General features: G+C 44.0%; 1 protein-coding gene across 33 annotated transcripts in view; it reads right to left on the bottom strand.

Moving 5' to 3' along the window:
• The window catches only part of DIS3L2 (DIS3 like 3'-5' exoribonuclease 2), a 344,241-nt gene that overhangs the window by 101,924 nt on the left and 225,331 nt on the right, over nucleotides 1-16,986 (bottom strand). For all 33 annotated transcript variants that reach the window (XR_011540208.1, XM_070620166.1, XM_070620179.1 and 30 more), the window contains one exon: nucleotides 11,972-12,084. Coding sequence is in view for 32 of the 33 variants with exons in the window: in XM_070620166.1 (XP_070476267.1) it covers nucleotides 11,972-12,084 (113 nt within the window). In the remaining variant the exon portion in view is untranslated. The remainder of the gene's footprint in view (nucleotides 1-11,971; nucleotides 12,085-16,986) is intronic.

Below are 16,986 nucleotides of genomic sequence, written 5' to 3'. Positions count from 1 at the left end.
GCTTGCCCATCCTTTCAGTTGTCTTTGGTTAGCTCCTTCCTCCATGCCCTCAGACTCTATTCCAAAACTTTAATACTCTCCTCAAACCTCCGACCCAACTGCCTTCTCCCCTGTTCTCAGCAGAAAACCTCAATTCTTTTTCACAGAGAAAACTGAGAACCTCAGACTCAAGCCCTCCCAAGCATACTTCCAGTCCCTTCCTTCAGCCTAACTTCCAGGTGCAGCTCAGTCGCCTGATATCTCCCAAGTGCCCTCCCTGTCGGAGCCTGGCCTCTGTCTGTACTTCTGAGCCACCCCCTCCCTGCCCAAACGCTTTTCAACTAGCTATCTGTTCTGTTTGTGTCTGTTTTCCTCATAGACCTTAAATAAAGGTCGATCTCCAACTCTTAAGAACAATAAACAACACTCTCCTGCCCAATCTAGACTCCCCCTCCCTCTGGGCCCTCCCTTTCATTCTCATTTAAGGTTCTCAAAATAGTTTCCGCTTCCTATCTTCATTCTCACTTTCCTTTCACTTCTTAACCCAATATGATATTTTTAAATTACAAAAACTATATGTTTACTGTAGAAATTTTAGGTGATAACAAACCAAAACACGAGAATGTAAAAATTTTGAGGCCTCATGCCTTAGAATGAACAATGTTAACATGTTGGTATAGAACCTCTGTCTTCTTTCCGTGCACACCTAAGTGACTATACATCAGGTAAAATGTTACATATTACAGGTGCACGCATTTTTTGAAACACAGAACTAGTGGGCAGTCTGAGACTCTCCTCTGTATCGGTCCTTGCTGGACTCCTTTCCTCAGCCGGCTTAAGTGTTGGGCTCTTCACCCTCTGCGCTTCGCTTTCCTTTCTTCTCACTGTACGTTTTCCCCAAGGATCTCCTTCACTCCTGGGTTTGCACTACCACTGTCACGCAAATCCCATCCATACCTGCATTTCTAGTCCTGCACCTCCTTGTAACTCCAGATCCCTCTATTACGGCACCCTCCGGACACATGGATTAGAACTTCCCATGCATACTTCAAAGTGTGCATGCAGAACACAAAGTTCAGCATTTTCCTCCCTGCACCTGCTCCTCTGTCTGTATTTCCTATTTCTCTTAACAGCAGCACCCTACCCCCAGTTAAATAAGCAATCAACAAAAAAACCACACACACACACACACACACACACACACATACTCCTCTCCCACAGAACACACGTGGGTGTTACCTCGTGACTTCTCTGCCCTCTTCTCCCTGCTACATCCAATCTGTTCCTGAGTCCCATAGGTTTTACATTCCAGATCTCTCTCGAATGAGTCTTTTCTTCTCCATCTTCCACTGTTCACCTTTGTGTCTCTTGGGATATATTCTAATAGTCTCCTAAACCAGTAGTGGAATTCAGGAGTGGAAATTATTCTGGATAAGAATTCCTTATTCTTCTCTAGACTTCCGCATCTTCTTGCTAAGTTCAACCCAAGGATAATCTGTAATCTCATTTACATTAGGACACAGTGCCTTTAACCTTCCCCAGTAGTCGACAGGCTAAATTCGGTAATTTGATTTTTGCTTGTCCTGCTAATGAGGGAGGGCCCAAACACCTTCACTGGGGCCAAGAGGTCTTCAGTAAAGCCTGGATCCTCTGTGTTCAGTGACCAAGAGCTCTCAAGGAGAAGCTGGTAGAGGGCCTCCAAAGCTTATTTCCCAGGAGGTAGCAAAGATAACAGTGGGAAGCTAACTTCTCCCATTTGCCTAGCTTCACTCTGCATTGTGTGATATGGATTGCTAGATTGAGAGGGGATGCAATTTGGGGGTGAATGTGAAATGCTCCTAGTTCAGGATCTCCATTTCGGTACCAGGCTGAAGACATCTATTGTTCTATTTCTCCTGGGGTCCAGTTGGACACCTCCACATTGGTAAACTCTCTTAAGATTCTGTGAGCAGAGATTCCCATCTGTTTTGGGTGGTTACTCAAACCCTCAAGGGGCCATGACTGAGGGCAAGGGCTCTGGTACTGATAACAATTTCGCTGCCTCTAGCCTCACTATTCTTCAACCACACGGTTGCTAAGGTGATTTTCTATCTTAGTCAAAGGAGACCATGTCACTTCTCTACCTCCCCTCACGATGAAGTGCAAGTTCTTTAGCCTACCACTCCAGGCCTCTCTTTCTATCTTCATCTCTTGGCGCCCCCTGCAACTTATGCCCCAGCAATTCCAAACTACATACTGTTCCTTGAATGTTCCATGCTTTTCCTAGCTTCTGTCTGGAATGTCCTCCCCACCCACTTTTGCCTACCTAGAAATTTTCTACTCAAAATGTGAAACACGTCTCAAAAACCAATTGCTTTGTGAAGCCTTCTTGGCTCTTGTAGAAGCTCCTCTCCTACCACCAACACAGGCAGATACAACTTCTCTCCCCTCTGTAATACTTGCTCACCTTGGGAGCACTTTTGTTACCGCAGGGAGCCCAGTGTATTGTAACTGTTTGTTATATGCCCACCTCCTCTGACTTCCCCAGGGCAAGATCAGCATCTCTCTCATCTTTATATATCTGGCACCTGGCACACAGCTGGTACTCAATAAATGCTAACTGGATGAAGACTGATAGCACTTTAGGTAGCAGAAAAGCATAGAGTCCTAAGTCCTCTTAAGCACGTTTCAGGGCCAGGATCAAAGTTGGGTCAGGTCAGACCTTAAAAGTTGGTCATGGAAAAAAGGGACACTGATGACGGGACACCAACTTTCTAAGCATTCTGGACTAGCACTTGGGAGAGTTGAGAGAAATTGATCATTTAGGTAAATACACCACTGCCCAAGGCAGCTGGATGGGGGTACCAACAAGACCATAAAATCTTATATTAGCCTCAGAGAGCAGAAACATCTGCTAAAGCCACAGTGGGCAGGCTGGCCAAGTTCAGCAACGGGTTAGCCAGGACAGCCCTGTGACCAACAGAAAGGGCCACAGAGGGGAAGAATCCATCATCTAGGCAAGGAGGAACAGGAGAACTAGCAGTGACAGGGGCACTACAATAGCTCGAGGGGGCCAGATGTCAACAACCCATGGTCGGTCCTCTAGTACCAGGATGGCCCTCAGGTGCCCAGGCCTTTGCTGCCTCCCAAACCTCCCTCAAACCCTTAGTGCCCATTGGCTGTCTGAGCCTGAGAACTTGGTGAGGTTTTCTCCTTTTCTCTGAGGATTTTGAGTTTTAACAGTAAGGTACACTCAGCTAGCTCCCCACTCACACACTGAAGCAACTTAAAGGAAAGAGATAATTCATTTTCCAGCCAACATCTCTGTTTAAAGAGTTTTCTTTTTCATATCAACACTTCCATGAATTCCAAATTTGATCAACTCTTTGCTACACAGTTTGACATTAACAAAACATCAACACTGACAACCTGCTGGGGTCAGAAAGGAACATCTTAAAACTCTTTGGACTCCACATTAAGACAGGCTTCCAATCCCAATCTTTGATCTCTATTATAAAGCAATACCAATAAAATATCGTAGAGATTTATGGGTGAACTTTCATTTGAGCTGTTTCACACCTAAAATAACACGAGTACTTGGGCCAATAGGCAGAAAATTTAGGTTTAGGTTTCAACTGTCTAGGTTTTCTTTTACTTTTAAAACTTAATTCACTTATTTTAAAAAATTAAATTTTACAATTATATTGTATTTCCCTCTCAGAGAAGACAGTTGGGAGACATTAACTAGGTAGATGTCAGGGCCTTCTGAGAAGGACAAGCCTAAGTTCAGGTAGACAGCTGTCCTCTATTAACAGATATCTACCTTTTATCAAAAAGAAAGAGCATTTTTTCATGAGATTTTAAAGAGCAATATTTAAATTTATCTTTCCTCTTGAGTATACCCTATTGTTAACAAGAGTAAACAAATATTACCGTGAGTAAAATCCCAACAAAAAGAATTTCATTTAAAAGACAGTAAGATGACACTGGACAGTAAGATGGTATTTGGACCCAAGATCTGTTTCATTGTTACTGTCCTAATCTATGGGATAATTCTCCAGATCAAGCTTAGATTGTGATTCTGACACCAGTTACTTACAGCTCAGTAGCACTGAATGAAAAGAAATCAGTGCCACATTCCCTATAGATAGGAAATCAGCCGGCAACCCCACCCCCATCCCCCAACACACACACTCCTTCCCCGACCTGATGAAGTTAGGAGAAATGATTCTGCCAAATGAGAAAGCAGAGAATCTGGAGCAGGAGGAAAGCAGCGCGTCCAGCTTTTAAGAAGACCTTTATAGGCAAAGTAAAGTGAAAACAGCAGAAAAGTTCCTGGACACGGTCGTTTAAGAAACAAAAATGAGTAGGAAGAAAGGTCACAGCAGTGGTTCAAAGGAATCAGAATGCACAGCTGCTGCTGTCCAAGGTTGTGGGCCGGCGCCACTTGCTCCTGCCAAGTTGGGGGCAGCACCAGGCAGCAGAAGCCCGCAGCCACTCAGAGCACAAGGGCCCTTCCTCCACCCACCTCCCCATTTTCAGAGCTTAGGAGCAGACCCCCAACTCTGTAGTCCCAAATAAAAATTCTAGAACTGTGACAATCATGAAACCCCAAAGTAACGAGAACAGAAAAGGAAACATGCTTAGTTATTTAATCCAATTTTATTTTTTCATTTTCTGGTTATACATGGAAACATAATTCCTGGTTATAAAAGGAGAATGCAGCAGCTAGATAAGAGAAAGCCACCTGCTTAGAAGAAGAATCTCTAATTGTGCCTAAAATTCTTAAATACTCAGGGGCTGGCCCCGTGGCCGAGTGGTTGAGTTCGCGCTCCGCTGCAGGCGGCCCAGTGTTTCGTTGGTTCGAGTCCTGGGCGCGGACATGGCACTGCTCATTGAGCCACGCTGGGGCAGCGTCCCACATGCCACAACTAGAAGGACCCACAACAAAGAATATACAACTATGTACTGGGGGGCTTTGGGGAGAAAAAGGAAAAAATAAAATCTTTAAAAAAAAAAATTCTTAAATACTCAAATCTGAAGAGCAGAGTTAAACTCTTCTATAAGAATATTTCACTTCATGTGGTCTTTAAAGTTGAAGAGATTGCTACTCCTGTTCTCTTTCCATCATAACATTATAGTTTTTGTAGATAAAAGGGATTTTGGAATCTCATCTTCTTTCCCTAAGAGGCCCTGCGCCAGGCAAAGGCTGGGTTTGGCCAACTGCATTTTCAGGCTAGAGGTGTGGATGGCATGTTTCCAACCTGAGGTTACAGTGAGTATCATCAGTGTACAAATATCAGAGCGGTGTTCTCAGGAGGGCCAAGCTATGAGTGAGGTTCCTGGATTTTGATGTGGTTCCCTTGCCTGAGTAGGCTGGATATACATACTAAAATAAGCCAGAGTGGAGTGGAAGTCACGCCTCAAAAAGCTTCAAAATTAAAAAAAATTATTTTATATATATATAGATACACACACACACACATACACACACGCAAAAACAAGTGCACAAGTCATAAAGGAAAAGTTGTATGCGTTTTCATGAACTGAACACTGTTATCAGTGCCCAGATGGAAAACCATCAGAAGTCCCTCCACCACTTGGGCCCTTTTCACCCAAGGGTGACTACTATCCTAACTTCTATTAGTTTTGCCTGTTTTTCAACTTTATTTAAGTGGACTCATACAGTGTAGAGTCCTGTGTCTGGCTTCTTTCATCATTAAGTTTGAGTGTGGAGTGGTCAGTTCTTCATTCTCATCGGTGTATAGCTTCCACTATGTGAATATATCACAATTTACTCATTTATGCTACAGGTGATGGGTACTGTGTAGTTTCTAGTGTTTTGGCTACTTTGAATAGTGCTGCAACGAGCATTCTTACACATTCTTTTTGTAATATATCTATCCATTTATGCCGGGTATATACCTAGAAGCAGAACTGCTGGACCACAAGGTATGTACACATTCAACTTTGAAAGATACTTAGTCCGTCTGGGTTACTCTAACAAAAATACCGCAGCCTGAGTGGCTTAAACAACACACAATTATTTCTCACTGTTCTGGAGGCTGGGAAATCCAAGATGAAGGTGATGGCAGATTCAGTGTCTAGCATTTCCTGGTTCATAGAGGGCATCTTCCTGCTGTGCCCTCACATGGTGGTGAGAGTACTCTCTGGGGTCTCTTTTATAAGGGTACTAATCCCATTCATGGGGGCTCTACCTTTCATAACCTAATCATCTTCCAACGGCCCCACCTCTATCACATTGGGGATTAGGATTTCAACACACAAATTTTCAGGAGACACAAACATTCAGGCCATAACACTGTCAAACAGTTTTCCAAAGTGGTTGTACCAATTTGCCTTTCCTAGTAAAGCAAATGCCAATTTGCTGTGGCAATTCCAGATGTCACAAGCTAGAAGACACTTGGGCTCCCTATCTCAGGTGGTCCAAGTAAATGGTAGTAAGCTAGATACAGTATAGCGGTGCAGACGAAGTTGGCAGGCACCCACAGAGGGGGAGGTGAAGTTGGAGGCCATGGATTCAATGACCTTTGGCGCTTCCAAAGGTCCAGGGTATTAGTACCAACAGATGGTGTGTACGTACTTGGAGGAGAGTCAAACAGCATCTTCTATATGAATGACTTGTGAGATCCAGGCTTGACTGGTATATTCCTCATTCCTACCTGTGGCCTGCCAGAAAATGCAGCATCCTCCTAGATAACTCATGGCTCTTTATGTATTAGCTAGCTACCCCATGGCTGGGGGAGCTCAGAAATTGAAGTTACAATTACTATGAATGGGGATATTAAAGAAAGGAGTGAAGAAAACTGTGGACAAGGAATGTTGTCAGTAGGAAGGGGTGTAACACCAACAATAATTCTTCTGGTCCCAGGTTATTGGTCTTGTCTGGTTGGGAAGGTCATGTGGATATGAACTTGAAAAATGTCGAACAGACCCTCCAAAAATACAAACACAAACTGAAGGCCAGCACTGCAGAGCTGTGCTCCAGGGGATCCGTTCACATAGAGAACAATGGAATGGTGATGGCCCTGGTTTCATGGCCATGGGACAGGAGGTCAGGGAGGAAGCCTCATGTGCTGGTGTTAGCAATATTTGTAGGACATAAATTTGTGCTGCATTCCCTCATGTCCTTTATCTGCCCATTGCTTGAGCACAGGTGTCATAGACATTGCGAGGGATGAGGGTCAAACAGAAGTTCTTAAACACTAAATTTAGGTTTGAAGAGGCCAGAGAGGCCAGATAGCAACAGTGTTGCTCTGACACAAGCAAAGCCTTTGGAGCGGAACATCCTCTGCTCAGATGAGGACACAGCTAGCCATTCTCACTGAGTGGTCCCTGAAGGTTCTGGATCTTTTAGGTACCTCAGCGCAGACTGGTCACCTATTGCTCATGACACACTGTTAATTATAACTGGGTTTAGATGATCATGCAGCTTCTGACTCAGAATTTTACAGCTCTAATCGACTCCATTGCTCTCCCTGGCAGTTACTCTCATTTCTAAGATGGCAGAAAACACCTACATGGTGCTTCTGATCACCCTGCATAAACAGCAGGCAAAGCTGAACCCGTGAAGAAACCAGACATTCAATTCCCCCATAGCAGGTAGAGTCCCAGGGTTTTGTTTAAATGTTCTCGGTTGCAGTAACCCAGAGAGTACTGTTATGGGGCAGGCGAGAAGAGTGCTAGGCTTCCCTAGGGAGGGCCTCCATGGATTGAGAGATGACAGCTCTGGCTCCCATTTGGGACAATGCGCATCCGTGCTAGCACCCTCTGGAGTGGGAGTAGAGGATGTCACACGGCACCCTCCACCATGGGGTTGAAGACATGACTGTCAGCTGTTGGCTGAGCTGTATGAGGGGAGCCAAATTTGGGCCAAAGGCAACAGGCTCTCCAGCCCCTAAATGACATGGCTGTATTCAAGGCTTAGAATAGTCTCTTCCTCTCCCTGCCCCTGAAAAATTTTTTTTAATAGATTTTATTTTTTAGAGCAGTTTTAGGTTCACAGCAAAACTGAGCTGAAGGCACAGAGATTTCCCATTTATCCCCTGCCCCGCACATGCAGAGCCTCTCTCACATTTCAACATCCCCACTAGAGTGGCACATTTGTCATGACTGATGAAACTGCACTGATAGTTCATTATCACCCAAAGCCCACAGTGTACATTAGGCTTCACTCTTGGTGTTGTCCATTCTGTGGATTTGGACAAATGCACAATGACAGAGTAGTTTCACTCCCTAAAAATCCTCTATGCTCCACCTATTCATTCCTCCCTTTCCGCTAACCCCTGGCAACCACTGGTCCTTTTGCTGTCTCCAGAGTTTTGCCTTTTCTAGAATGTCATATAGTTGGAATCATACAGTATGTAGCCTTTGAAGATTGGCTTCTTTCACTTAGTGATATGCACTGAAGGTTCCTCCATGTCTTTTCACAGCTTGATAGTTCATTTCTTTTTAATGCCAAATAATATTCCATTGTTTGGATGTACCAGTTTACCCATTCATCTACTGAAGGACATCCTGGTTGCTTCCAAATTTTGGCAAATAAGAATAAAGCTGCTATCAACATTTGTGTGCAGATTTTTGTGTGGACGTAAATTTTCAACTCCTTTGTGTAAATACCAAGGAATGTGATTGTTGAATCATATGGTAAAATATGTTTAGTTTTAGGAGAAACTGCCAAACTATTTTCCAAAGTGGCTGTAACCATTTTGCATTCTCACCAGCAATTCAGGAAAGGTCCCTGTTGCTCCACAATCTCACCGGCAGTCAATGTTGTCAGAGTTTGGGATTTTGGCCATTCTAAGAGGGGTGGTGTGGTATCACATTGTTATTTTAATTTACACTTCCCTAAGGACATGATGTGGAGCATTTTTTCATATGCTTATTTGCCATCTGTATATCTTTCTTCGGTGAAGTGTCTGTTAAGATCTTTGGCCCATTCTTAACTGGGTTGTTCATTTTCTCATTGTTGAGTTTTAAGAGTTCCTTGTATATTTTGTCTAACAGTCCTTTATCAGATATGTCTTTTGCAAAGACTTTCTCCCAGTCTATGGCTTGTCTTTTCAGTCTCTTGACAGTGTCTTTTGCAGAGCAGAAATTTTTAATTTTAATTAAGTGCAGCTTATCAGTTCTTTCTTTCACAGATCATGCATTTGGTATAGTATCTAAAAAGTCATTGCCAAACCAAGGGCATCTAGATTTTCTCCAATGTTATCTTCTAGGAGTTTTATAGTTTTGCATTTGACATTTAGGTCTATGGTCCATTTTGAGTTACTGTTCATCTATTCCCTTTGGAGAGGTAATACTTGGAAAATACCAGAAGTCCTAGGAACTTTTGGATTGTCCTGGAGGACTTCTTTTCCAGAACTGCCAATACCTTTGTGGGCATCATGTAGGCACTTTGCTAGAAGTGGAGTCCAGGGATTCTAGAACATACCCTTCTTGAGGCTGCCATGAAGAGTGCTGTTATAAGTGATCCAGGACCATGTGTGTAAGGTGGGGGAGTATTGGGTCTGTACAAGGTTGAGTTGGGGAAACGAATGATGATTCCATTGTGTGACGACCTTTCTGTTCAGAGTTCTGTGCTTTCATTAAAGTAGCAGATGGCTGAGGCACTTAAAGGCCAAATAACATTACGGTTTATTGGACCTGGCAGAGGTATATCTGGAAGTCTATCATCCACATATCACATATGCTGCCAGGTATAGATGAGGTGTCCTAATCCTGTGCATCAGAGCACAGCTATGGAAGACCTTAGGTCTGTAGGAACCTTAGATGATAGCTATATTGAAGTTGTAGCAGTCCTGGCAGAAGTGGCTCCAAAGGAAAGAGGGAGAGTCTAAGAAGCTCCTGACACAAGTTAATGTTTCTATTTGTTGACAGCCTTGGTTTCAAACTTGAAAAGAAAGTATACTCTAATAGCTGGGTGGACTTATAAGCTTTTGGCCCCAGGCCAATTATGCATTTGGAATGTGGGCACAGTCCCTCTGTCTCTGTGTCTGAATACACTCCTGACAGATGATATATTTTGGGTAATGGTGTGATGGGGAGGTGGTGGGTATAGTGGTGGTGCCACAAGGTCATCCAGCAGAAGTGACATGAAGTAGTCAATGACAGTTTTCAGATCTCTGGCTAGGAGAAAAACAGAACCCAGGAGAACACTGGCTTTTAAAAAGATCCACCACCACCTTTAGCATTGCCAGATGACATTCATCCTTCCCTGTGGCCAAGGCCCTATCATGGTAAGAACATGGGGTCGGGTTCCTGGGACCTTAGGGTTGGAGCATCTTCAGGTGAGCAGCACATGGACCCCTAGTGGTCTGCCCTGCCAGGGTTTAGACAGCATGTCCACAAAAGGGCCAACCCATTCTAGGGAACAGCAGGAAGTGAGGGTTCAGGTAGCCAGGAGCATGGGTTTCTCAAGCCCTAGTTTTGAAGGAATGGTAGGGAAGACATGTCAGTGATAACTAGGAGAAGGAGAATGCTGTCCTGCAAATGTTCTCAATGCTTATGCCAAGATCTGTAGGTTCCTAAAGGTCAGGGGCTCAGAACACTGTCTTTCCAGGGCCTCTCCAGGATCCCTGCGCTGGTGATTTTCTCAAACCTATAGGTTAGCACAGAAAAACTTCTATCTGGAGCAGGCAGCAGGGTGAATTTCCTCAGGAGTCAAGAGAGGTGGTAGCCTGAACCACAAGGGCCTACCAGGACATGCTTCTTGCAAGGGCAGTGCTCAGAGCTTGGCTTTTCCTTCTGCTAGCTGTATGGGCACGCAGGCATGCTGGCAGTGGGAGCTACCAACCAGATTAGGCAGTGGAGGGAGACGGGGCAACTGTATCCTTTCCCTAGGTGATGACATTTGGAAGGTCCCAGAATGGAGCAGGTTTGGCACCAGGTAAAAGGTTTCCAGCCCCCTAATACCACAGTATGTGTGGGTGGGGAGTGAGGATATACCTCTCACCTTAGTGCATCAAAGAGCAAATACCAGAAGTCACATCCTGGGGCATGGGAGGAGGGAAGGTTCAAGCTAGTGCAGGTAGTAATCCCAAAGTGGACCACTGGATTCTAGGAAGCTAGGGAGGAAGCACAAGTCATGACACGGCCAAAGAAGTAAGATGAGCCAAATAGGGAGACGAACAGTGTCAAAAGGAGGAGAGAGAAACCTGGAAGAATTCACAGGCTCCAGTGAGGGGAGCGGAAATAACTCATATATGGTCTTTAATTCACACTGTCCCCAGGGCCTAGGGCAGTCCAGGTAGATAACTGGTGTTCATTAAATACTTGTTAAAGGACGTCTATAGAGATGCACTGACTTAGCAGGAGTGGGATCAGGAATAGGAGGAGAAGCCCAGGCTCCCCCTCAGCTCCCTTTGCTTTTCCATTTCTGAGACTCTAGGTTACCCTGTAAAGGGCAGGTCAGGAGCAGATTAGCCCCCACCCTCTAGAACAGGGGTCGAAACTTTTTTTTAAAAGGCCAATAGAAAATGTGCATTCCATCCTGTGGTAGTGTGACAGCGCCAGAGACATTATATAAATGAACGGGTGTGACTGTGTTGCAATAAAACTTTATAAAAACTGTGGCTGGCGTGGGCTGTTTGCTGAGTACTGGCTTGGAGCAACAATTTGAAAGCAGTTATTTTTCCTCATTTCTTTCTGAAGCTGACTACTTGTCTGAGTTACTCCTGTGGCAGGGCCAGTCCGAAGGCCTGAGAGGAATACCTGTGTCTTGCCTTGGCATCTCTTCAGTTTGGTTCCTCTTGAACACATAAGGGCATAACAGGAAAACACACAATAACAGAGGACAATCACTTTTCCAGGGAAAACCTTTTCTTTTTTCTTAAGACCTTATTAGATGTGAGAAAAGATGTTTAGAGAAGGTTGCCATTCCTCATGGTTTTTCTTTTTTTAAGAAAAGAGAAACAAACAAACAAAAAACAGAAAGAAGACTAAATAGAAGCACATTTTTCAATCCAAGACACTAGAGACTGATTTTTACCTTCTGAACCAAGTAGACACTTGTAGCTCTCTCAGCAGCGACTTTATCCAAATCAGATCCCTCCGGAACAAAGTAACTCACGTCAGCGATGTGAACTCCCACTTCAAAGTTGCCTGTGAATGCACAAGGAGGTTGATGAGCCTGGTAAGCACAGCAAGGCAATCTCTCCCAGAATCCTTCCTGAGGATGCAGGTCACTCCCAGAGGCCACAGGACTTGAAGCCACTAATCTCAGTCGCTGGGCACCCTACCTACCCCCTGTGACTGGCACTATCGTTACTTTCCTCATTGTATACCAACAACTGAGATTTTTATCCTAAATAAACAACCATTTTTATAAGATGTCTCCCATTTCTAAAGGCTTCTTGTCTTTGAGTAAACATCAGTAGATGTGCAGAAGAAGACTCATTTTGGATGATGAACAAACCCTTTCAAGTCACTAGAAGTGAGTTAATCCCAAATCCTGCAGATCCTACCTCTGAAACTCTGCCCTTCCTGTCCATTCTGGCCACAGCCTTTATTTAGCACCACAGCTGGGCTCCTTACCTTTATTCTGTCCTCTCTTACCCAGCCCTCCACAGTGTTGCTAGTAATCTTCTCAACCATGGATCTGGTGATGTGTGTTATTCATGTCCTTGCATGGTCTCATCCCAATCTACCCACCAGCCTTATGGCTGCATCCTCCGCATGCTCTGTGTGCAACTGTCATGGGAAACCTCTTTCTATTCCCAGAGTGTATCTTACCTCATCCCATTCAGAGGCTTGCTTGGCTCATGCTTTTCTTACACATGGGATAATCTCAACAGGATCTGCCTATCAAAATCCTCCTTACCTTATAAGGGTCCACCGAAAGAGAATCCCAGAACAAGAAGAGATTCTCTGCCCTCTGTTTCCTCCCCTTCACTCTTAAAGCACCTAATCCGTAACTGAAAATGCGTACTATGGTCTTCTTCAGAGCTCTCATCACTACTAGGATACTACAGCATATCTTCATTGGCTTATGTGTTACTGTCTGCCTCACTCCCTACAGTGTATGCTCCAGCATGGCAGAGCCTTCTGTGTAAAGTTCACTATCATAGACCCAGTGCCTAGAAGAATGCCTGACACACAGTCGGCATTCAAAAAATACTTGTTGAATGAATGAATCAATAATTGGTTTCTTTGCCTGTTGTCTTTTCCCTTGTGGTAAAAGACCTACTTTTTTCCCTTTTAGAATTGCCCTTTTCCTTCCTGGTGGAGCTGTTTTTACCAGGCCCTGCCTTCCCTACCAGTTCTGGTAGAGAGATGGTCAGATGATGCAGGCTGGTAGAATTGCACCTTAAGTGGGGCTGGGGGACTAGTTAGGTTATAAACTTAAGATTTGCTCTTGAACATCCATAAATCATCTATCAAATATAGTACATGTGATTATACACATATATATGAAAATGTACAAAATGACCAAAATATAAAAAAGAGCACACATGTAAAATAAGTATATAAAGAGAGCATCATGGGCAGACAGCAGCACACTGATGATATAAGCACAAAGGAGAATTTGCTTAAATTTAAATATATGCTTGATGTAATTCCACTATACTCCATCCCTATTCATAACCACTGGTCTAGGCATAGGCATGTGACCCAAGCAGATTTATTCTGAGTCTGTTTTCAGGGATTGATATGGACTTCAGGAAAGAGGGTCTCTCCCCCAGCCACGACCCTAGACAGTAAGGACCACTGTAAGTCTGGAGCTGGCAAGAAACATCTTTGCCACATAACCATGCCAATAGAAATAACAGGTCTAAGAAACAAAGGGGGACTCACAATGACCTCATTTGAACTTGAAACTAGACTACTTGTGGACTTGGCAGTTCATGAGTCAATCAATTCCCTTTCGGTTCTGACTCACTGAAAGAATCCTGACTGATACCCAAGTTGACTCAGAAGAGTTCACTAACATACATACCCCCACTTGCTCCTCTGGTTACCTGGATAATTAGTCCTAAAGCATCACATATTTTATCTGCAAATTTTGTAACTATTTATTGGCCTCCTATTCCTTCTTCACTGGGGGATGATTCTCCCCTCAGTTTTTAAAATGGAAAAATGTGTCTACATGGGGTGATTAAAATAAAGAGTTCAGAGAAGGAAAAGAATTTAAGATTCCCCGTTTATCATCTGTCTCACAGTCAGAGACCATCCTCCTACAGGGCATTCATTGGGTTTTTCCACCCAGTCGTGTAACATTAATATGTTAGAGAAAACCTAAATCCATCTAAGAGATCCTGGCTGCTATGGGATAATATAATAGACCTATTTCCCACAGAGGAGAGGGCTGTCTGGAAAGCTGAGAGAAACCAGTGTGGCTCAAAGTTCAGCTGCCTCATTCTGAGAGCCGCACAGCTGTGTTGTGGGGTCACCGGGAGCAGTGAAACCTGCCCTGCGATGATCGAGGAACTCAACCCAAAGAGAATGTGGCCAAGAGCCTCAGACGGCTCAACTTCCAATTTTGATATTACAAGTATCTAAAACCAACACTTAGAGAAGGTAAAATAAAGTGTCTTCTTTTGAAGTCAAAATTATAACATATTGACCTAACAGGTAAATATTGACTAAAGGAAAAGAGAGAGGATTATTACATCATGATACAAACCATAATTTTAAATTCGGTCTGTGTGTTGTTACTAGACATGAACTTTCTGTCCTTAGTCAAAATTGACAAACTGACAAAGAGTTCATTACAGGAGATAAAACATGAAGGAGGCCAATCAAAACATATTTGAGAGGTTTAAATTTCACTCCAAATTCCCAGCAGAGCCTCTAAAACCAGCAAAGAGAAGCTCTCTTATTCTCTCCTTTGGACCTTTTTAATGGAAACCCTAAGTAAATACTGTATTACATATATTTACATAATATGAACTTGCAGAACTCTTGAGGTAGTGGCACTGAGTTTTTATTCTATGAAAGAGAAAATATAAATCCAAAGGGTTATGTAGTATATGCTGCCAAAACATTTAGGACTAATTTGATGTTTTTTTAAAATACTGTCTTCCATACAAAAGCATTCTTTAAAAATTTTTTTTTTTTACATTAAACATTTTTCATCTACTGGAGCTAAGATGAGGCCTGTGAGTTTTCAAGAGCTGTGGAAACAGATGGAGGAAGCATGCCCAAGGCGGCCATGTCTGGCTCACTTTGCACAGGGCCCACAAACATAAATGAATACTCCTTTGAATGAACCTGAGAGGACATCAGAACTGCTTCATCCAATTAAAACACGAAAAGAACATAAAGCAGAGGCTTAACAAGCATCTCTTCTAAGCCAGCCTCCCAGCCAGTTCAGCCACTTCGCAATAATGTCCCTGCAAGGTAGTCCCTGACAGATCCTCAAGGGTAGGAGCTCTTATCTTGAAGCTACTCGCTCTACCTCTGAAGAGCTCTGATTGGGAGACAGTGCCTCCTTACATGGATCCATGATATATGGAAATGGAGCCACTAATTTATTCCAGCACTGGGCATACCTAAGAGGCAACCCCTCTGTTTAAGGAGCTCACAGTCTAATGGGGTTGGCAGATATACCAATGTGGTGACAATACATTACCAGTGCTATGACAGAGGAAGGTTACAAAACCTCACTGGATGGGAGTGAGTCGAGCTGAAATCTGTTTTTACTTCAGTGAGAACATGTGAAAGTGTTTTGTAATCCATAACAACTACATGAATGTAATGTTGACAATGGTAACCATAAAAACGATAATAAGGATAAGAAGTGACCATTTATTTAATGTCTCCTTTGTGTCAGGGGCTCCACACACACTAATGCAGCTTTGACAACAGCCATGTAAACCCTGTTTCACAGGTGAATCATCTGAGGTTCAGAGAGGTTCCAAGTCACTCGTCCAAGGTTATCTGGCTAGTAAGTAATAAACCCTGGATTCAGAATCAGGTCGGATTCAGAGCCTTTGCTCCTTTTATTACCACCCCTCTGACATTGTTACCGTAACTCCAGGACAAGATGATACAACCCAATTTTTTGTCTCAAAAGGCCACAGCTAGAAATCCCTCCCTGTATCTTATGATTCAATAGAAGCCACATTCTTGGCTGTGGATTCAGAAGTCCTCTCAGGGACTCGTCCCAGCCTTGCTCACAGCCACTTCCCTGTCCCTGCGGCTCTTTTGGTTCCCACTGCCAATCTCTTAGCCGCTTGTAGCACGGCCTGATTACAGAACAACCACTAAGCCACTAACCACAACTCTAGTTCTACTTAATTACAAGTGCTTAGGATCTAGCAATTTCTTTCTAGATTTCTAGCTCACAGTCATCCTTACCTGGCAGGGTGACCGCCCTAAGTACTCAAAAGGGCTGTGCTTACTACAGGTGGGAACTATCAGGGTTCCCTTACCAGGAGTGAGACCAGCGCCTTCCAGACTTGGGTCACTTGAGTTCACCTTTACTCACCGCTGAGACTGGAGAGTGGTGACAGAAGCTCATCTTGACCCGTAGGACACTCCTTTTAATCCAGAATGTAGGGGAACAATGCTGCTAACCATGTCTTACCAGCAAAAACTAACCGCTCTCATCCAGGTCATTAACGGTCTCTGTGTGGCTAAATCCAAACCTTTTTAGGCTTGACTTGGCCTGATCTGATAGGGTATCCGAAGCTTGGTGATTTCTCCCTTCTTGAGACACTCTTCCTTTAGCTCTGGGCCCCACTCTGGGTGTCTGGCACTGTGGCTGCTCCTTCTCAGGCTCCTCTTCTTTCCTTTGTCCTTTACATGTCTGCGTACCTCCGCGTGCTGTCCCAGGCTGCCTTCTCTTCCAATTCTACCCTCTGTCCCTGGACTGGCTCACCTACTCCCAGGCGTTCAAGCATTATCTCTGTGCTTTGGTGTCCTCATTCTGTGCCACCAGCCCAGACTTCCCTGAGCTCCAGACTGATATGCACAAAGGTCTACTAGGAATTGCCCCTTAGCTGTTCCCCAGGCATCACACACACCTCCAAAACCCCCCTCCCCCCTCTCACCCCCACAAAA

Source organism: Equus przewalskii, chromosome 5 (assembly GCF_037783145.1).
Source record: "Equus przewalskii isolate Varuska chromosome 5, EquPr2, whole genome shotgun sequence".
NCBI lineage: Eukaryota > Metazoa > Chordata > Mammalia > Perissodactyla > Equidae > Equus > Equus przewalskii.
This window is presented reverse-complemented; position numbering and strand designations above follow the sequence as displayed.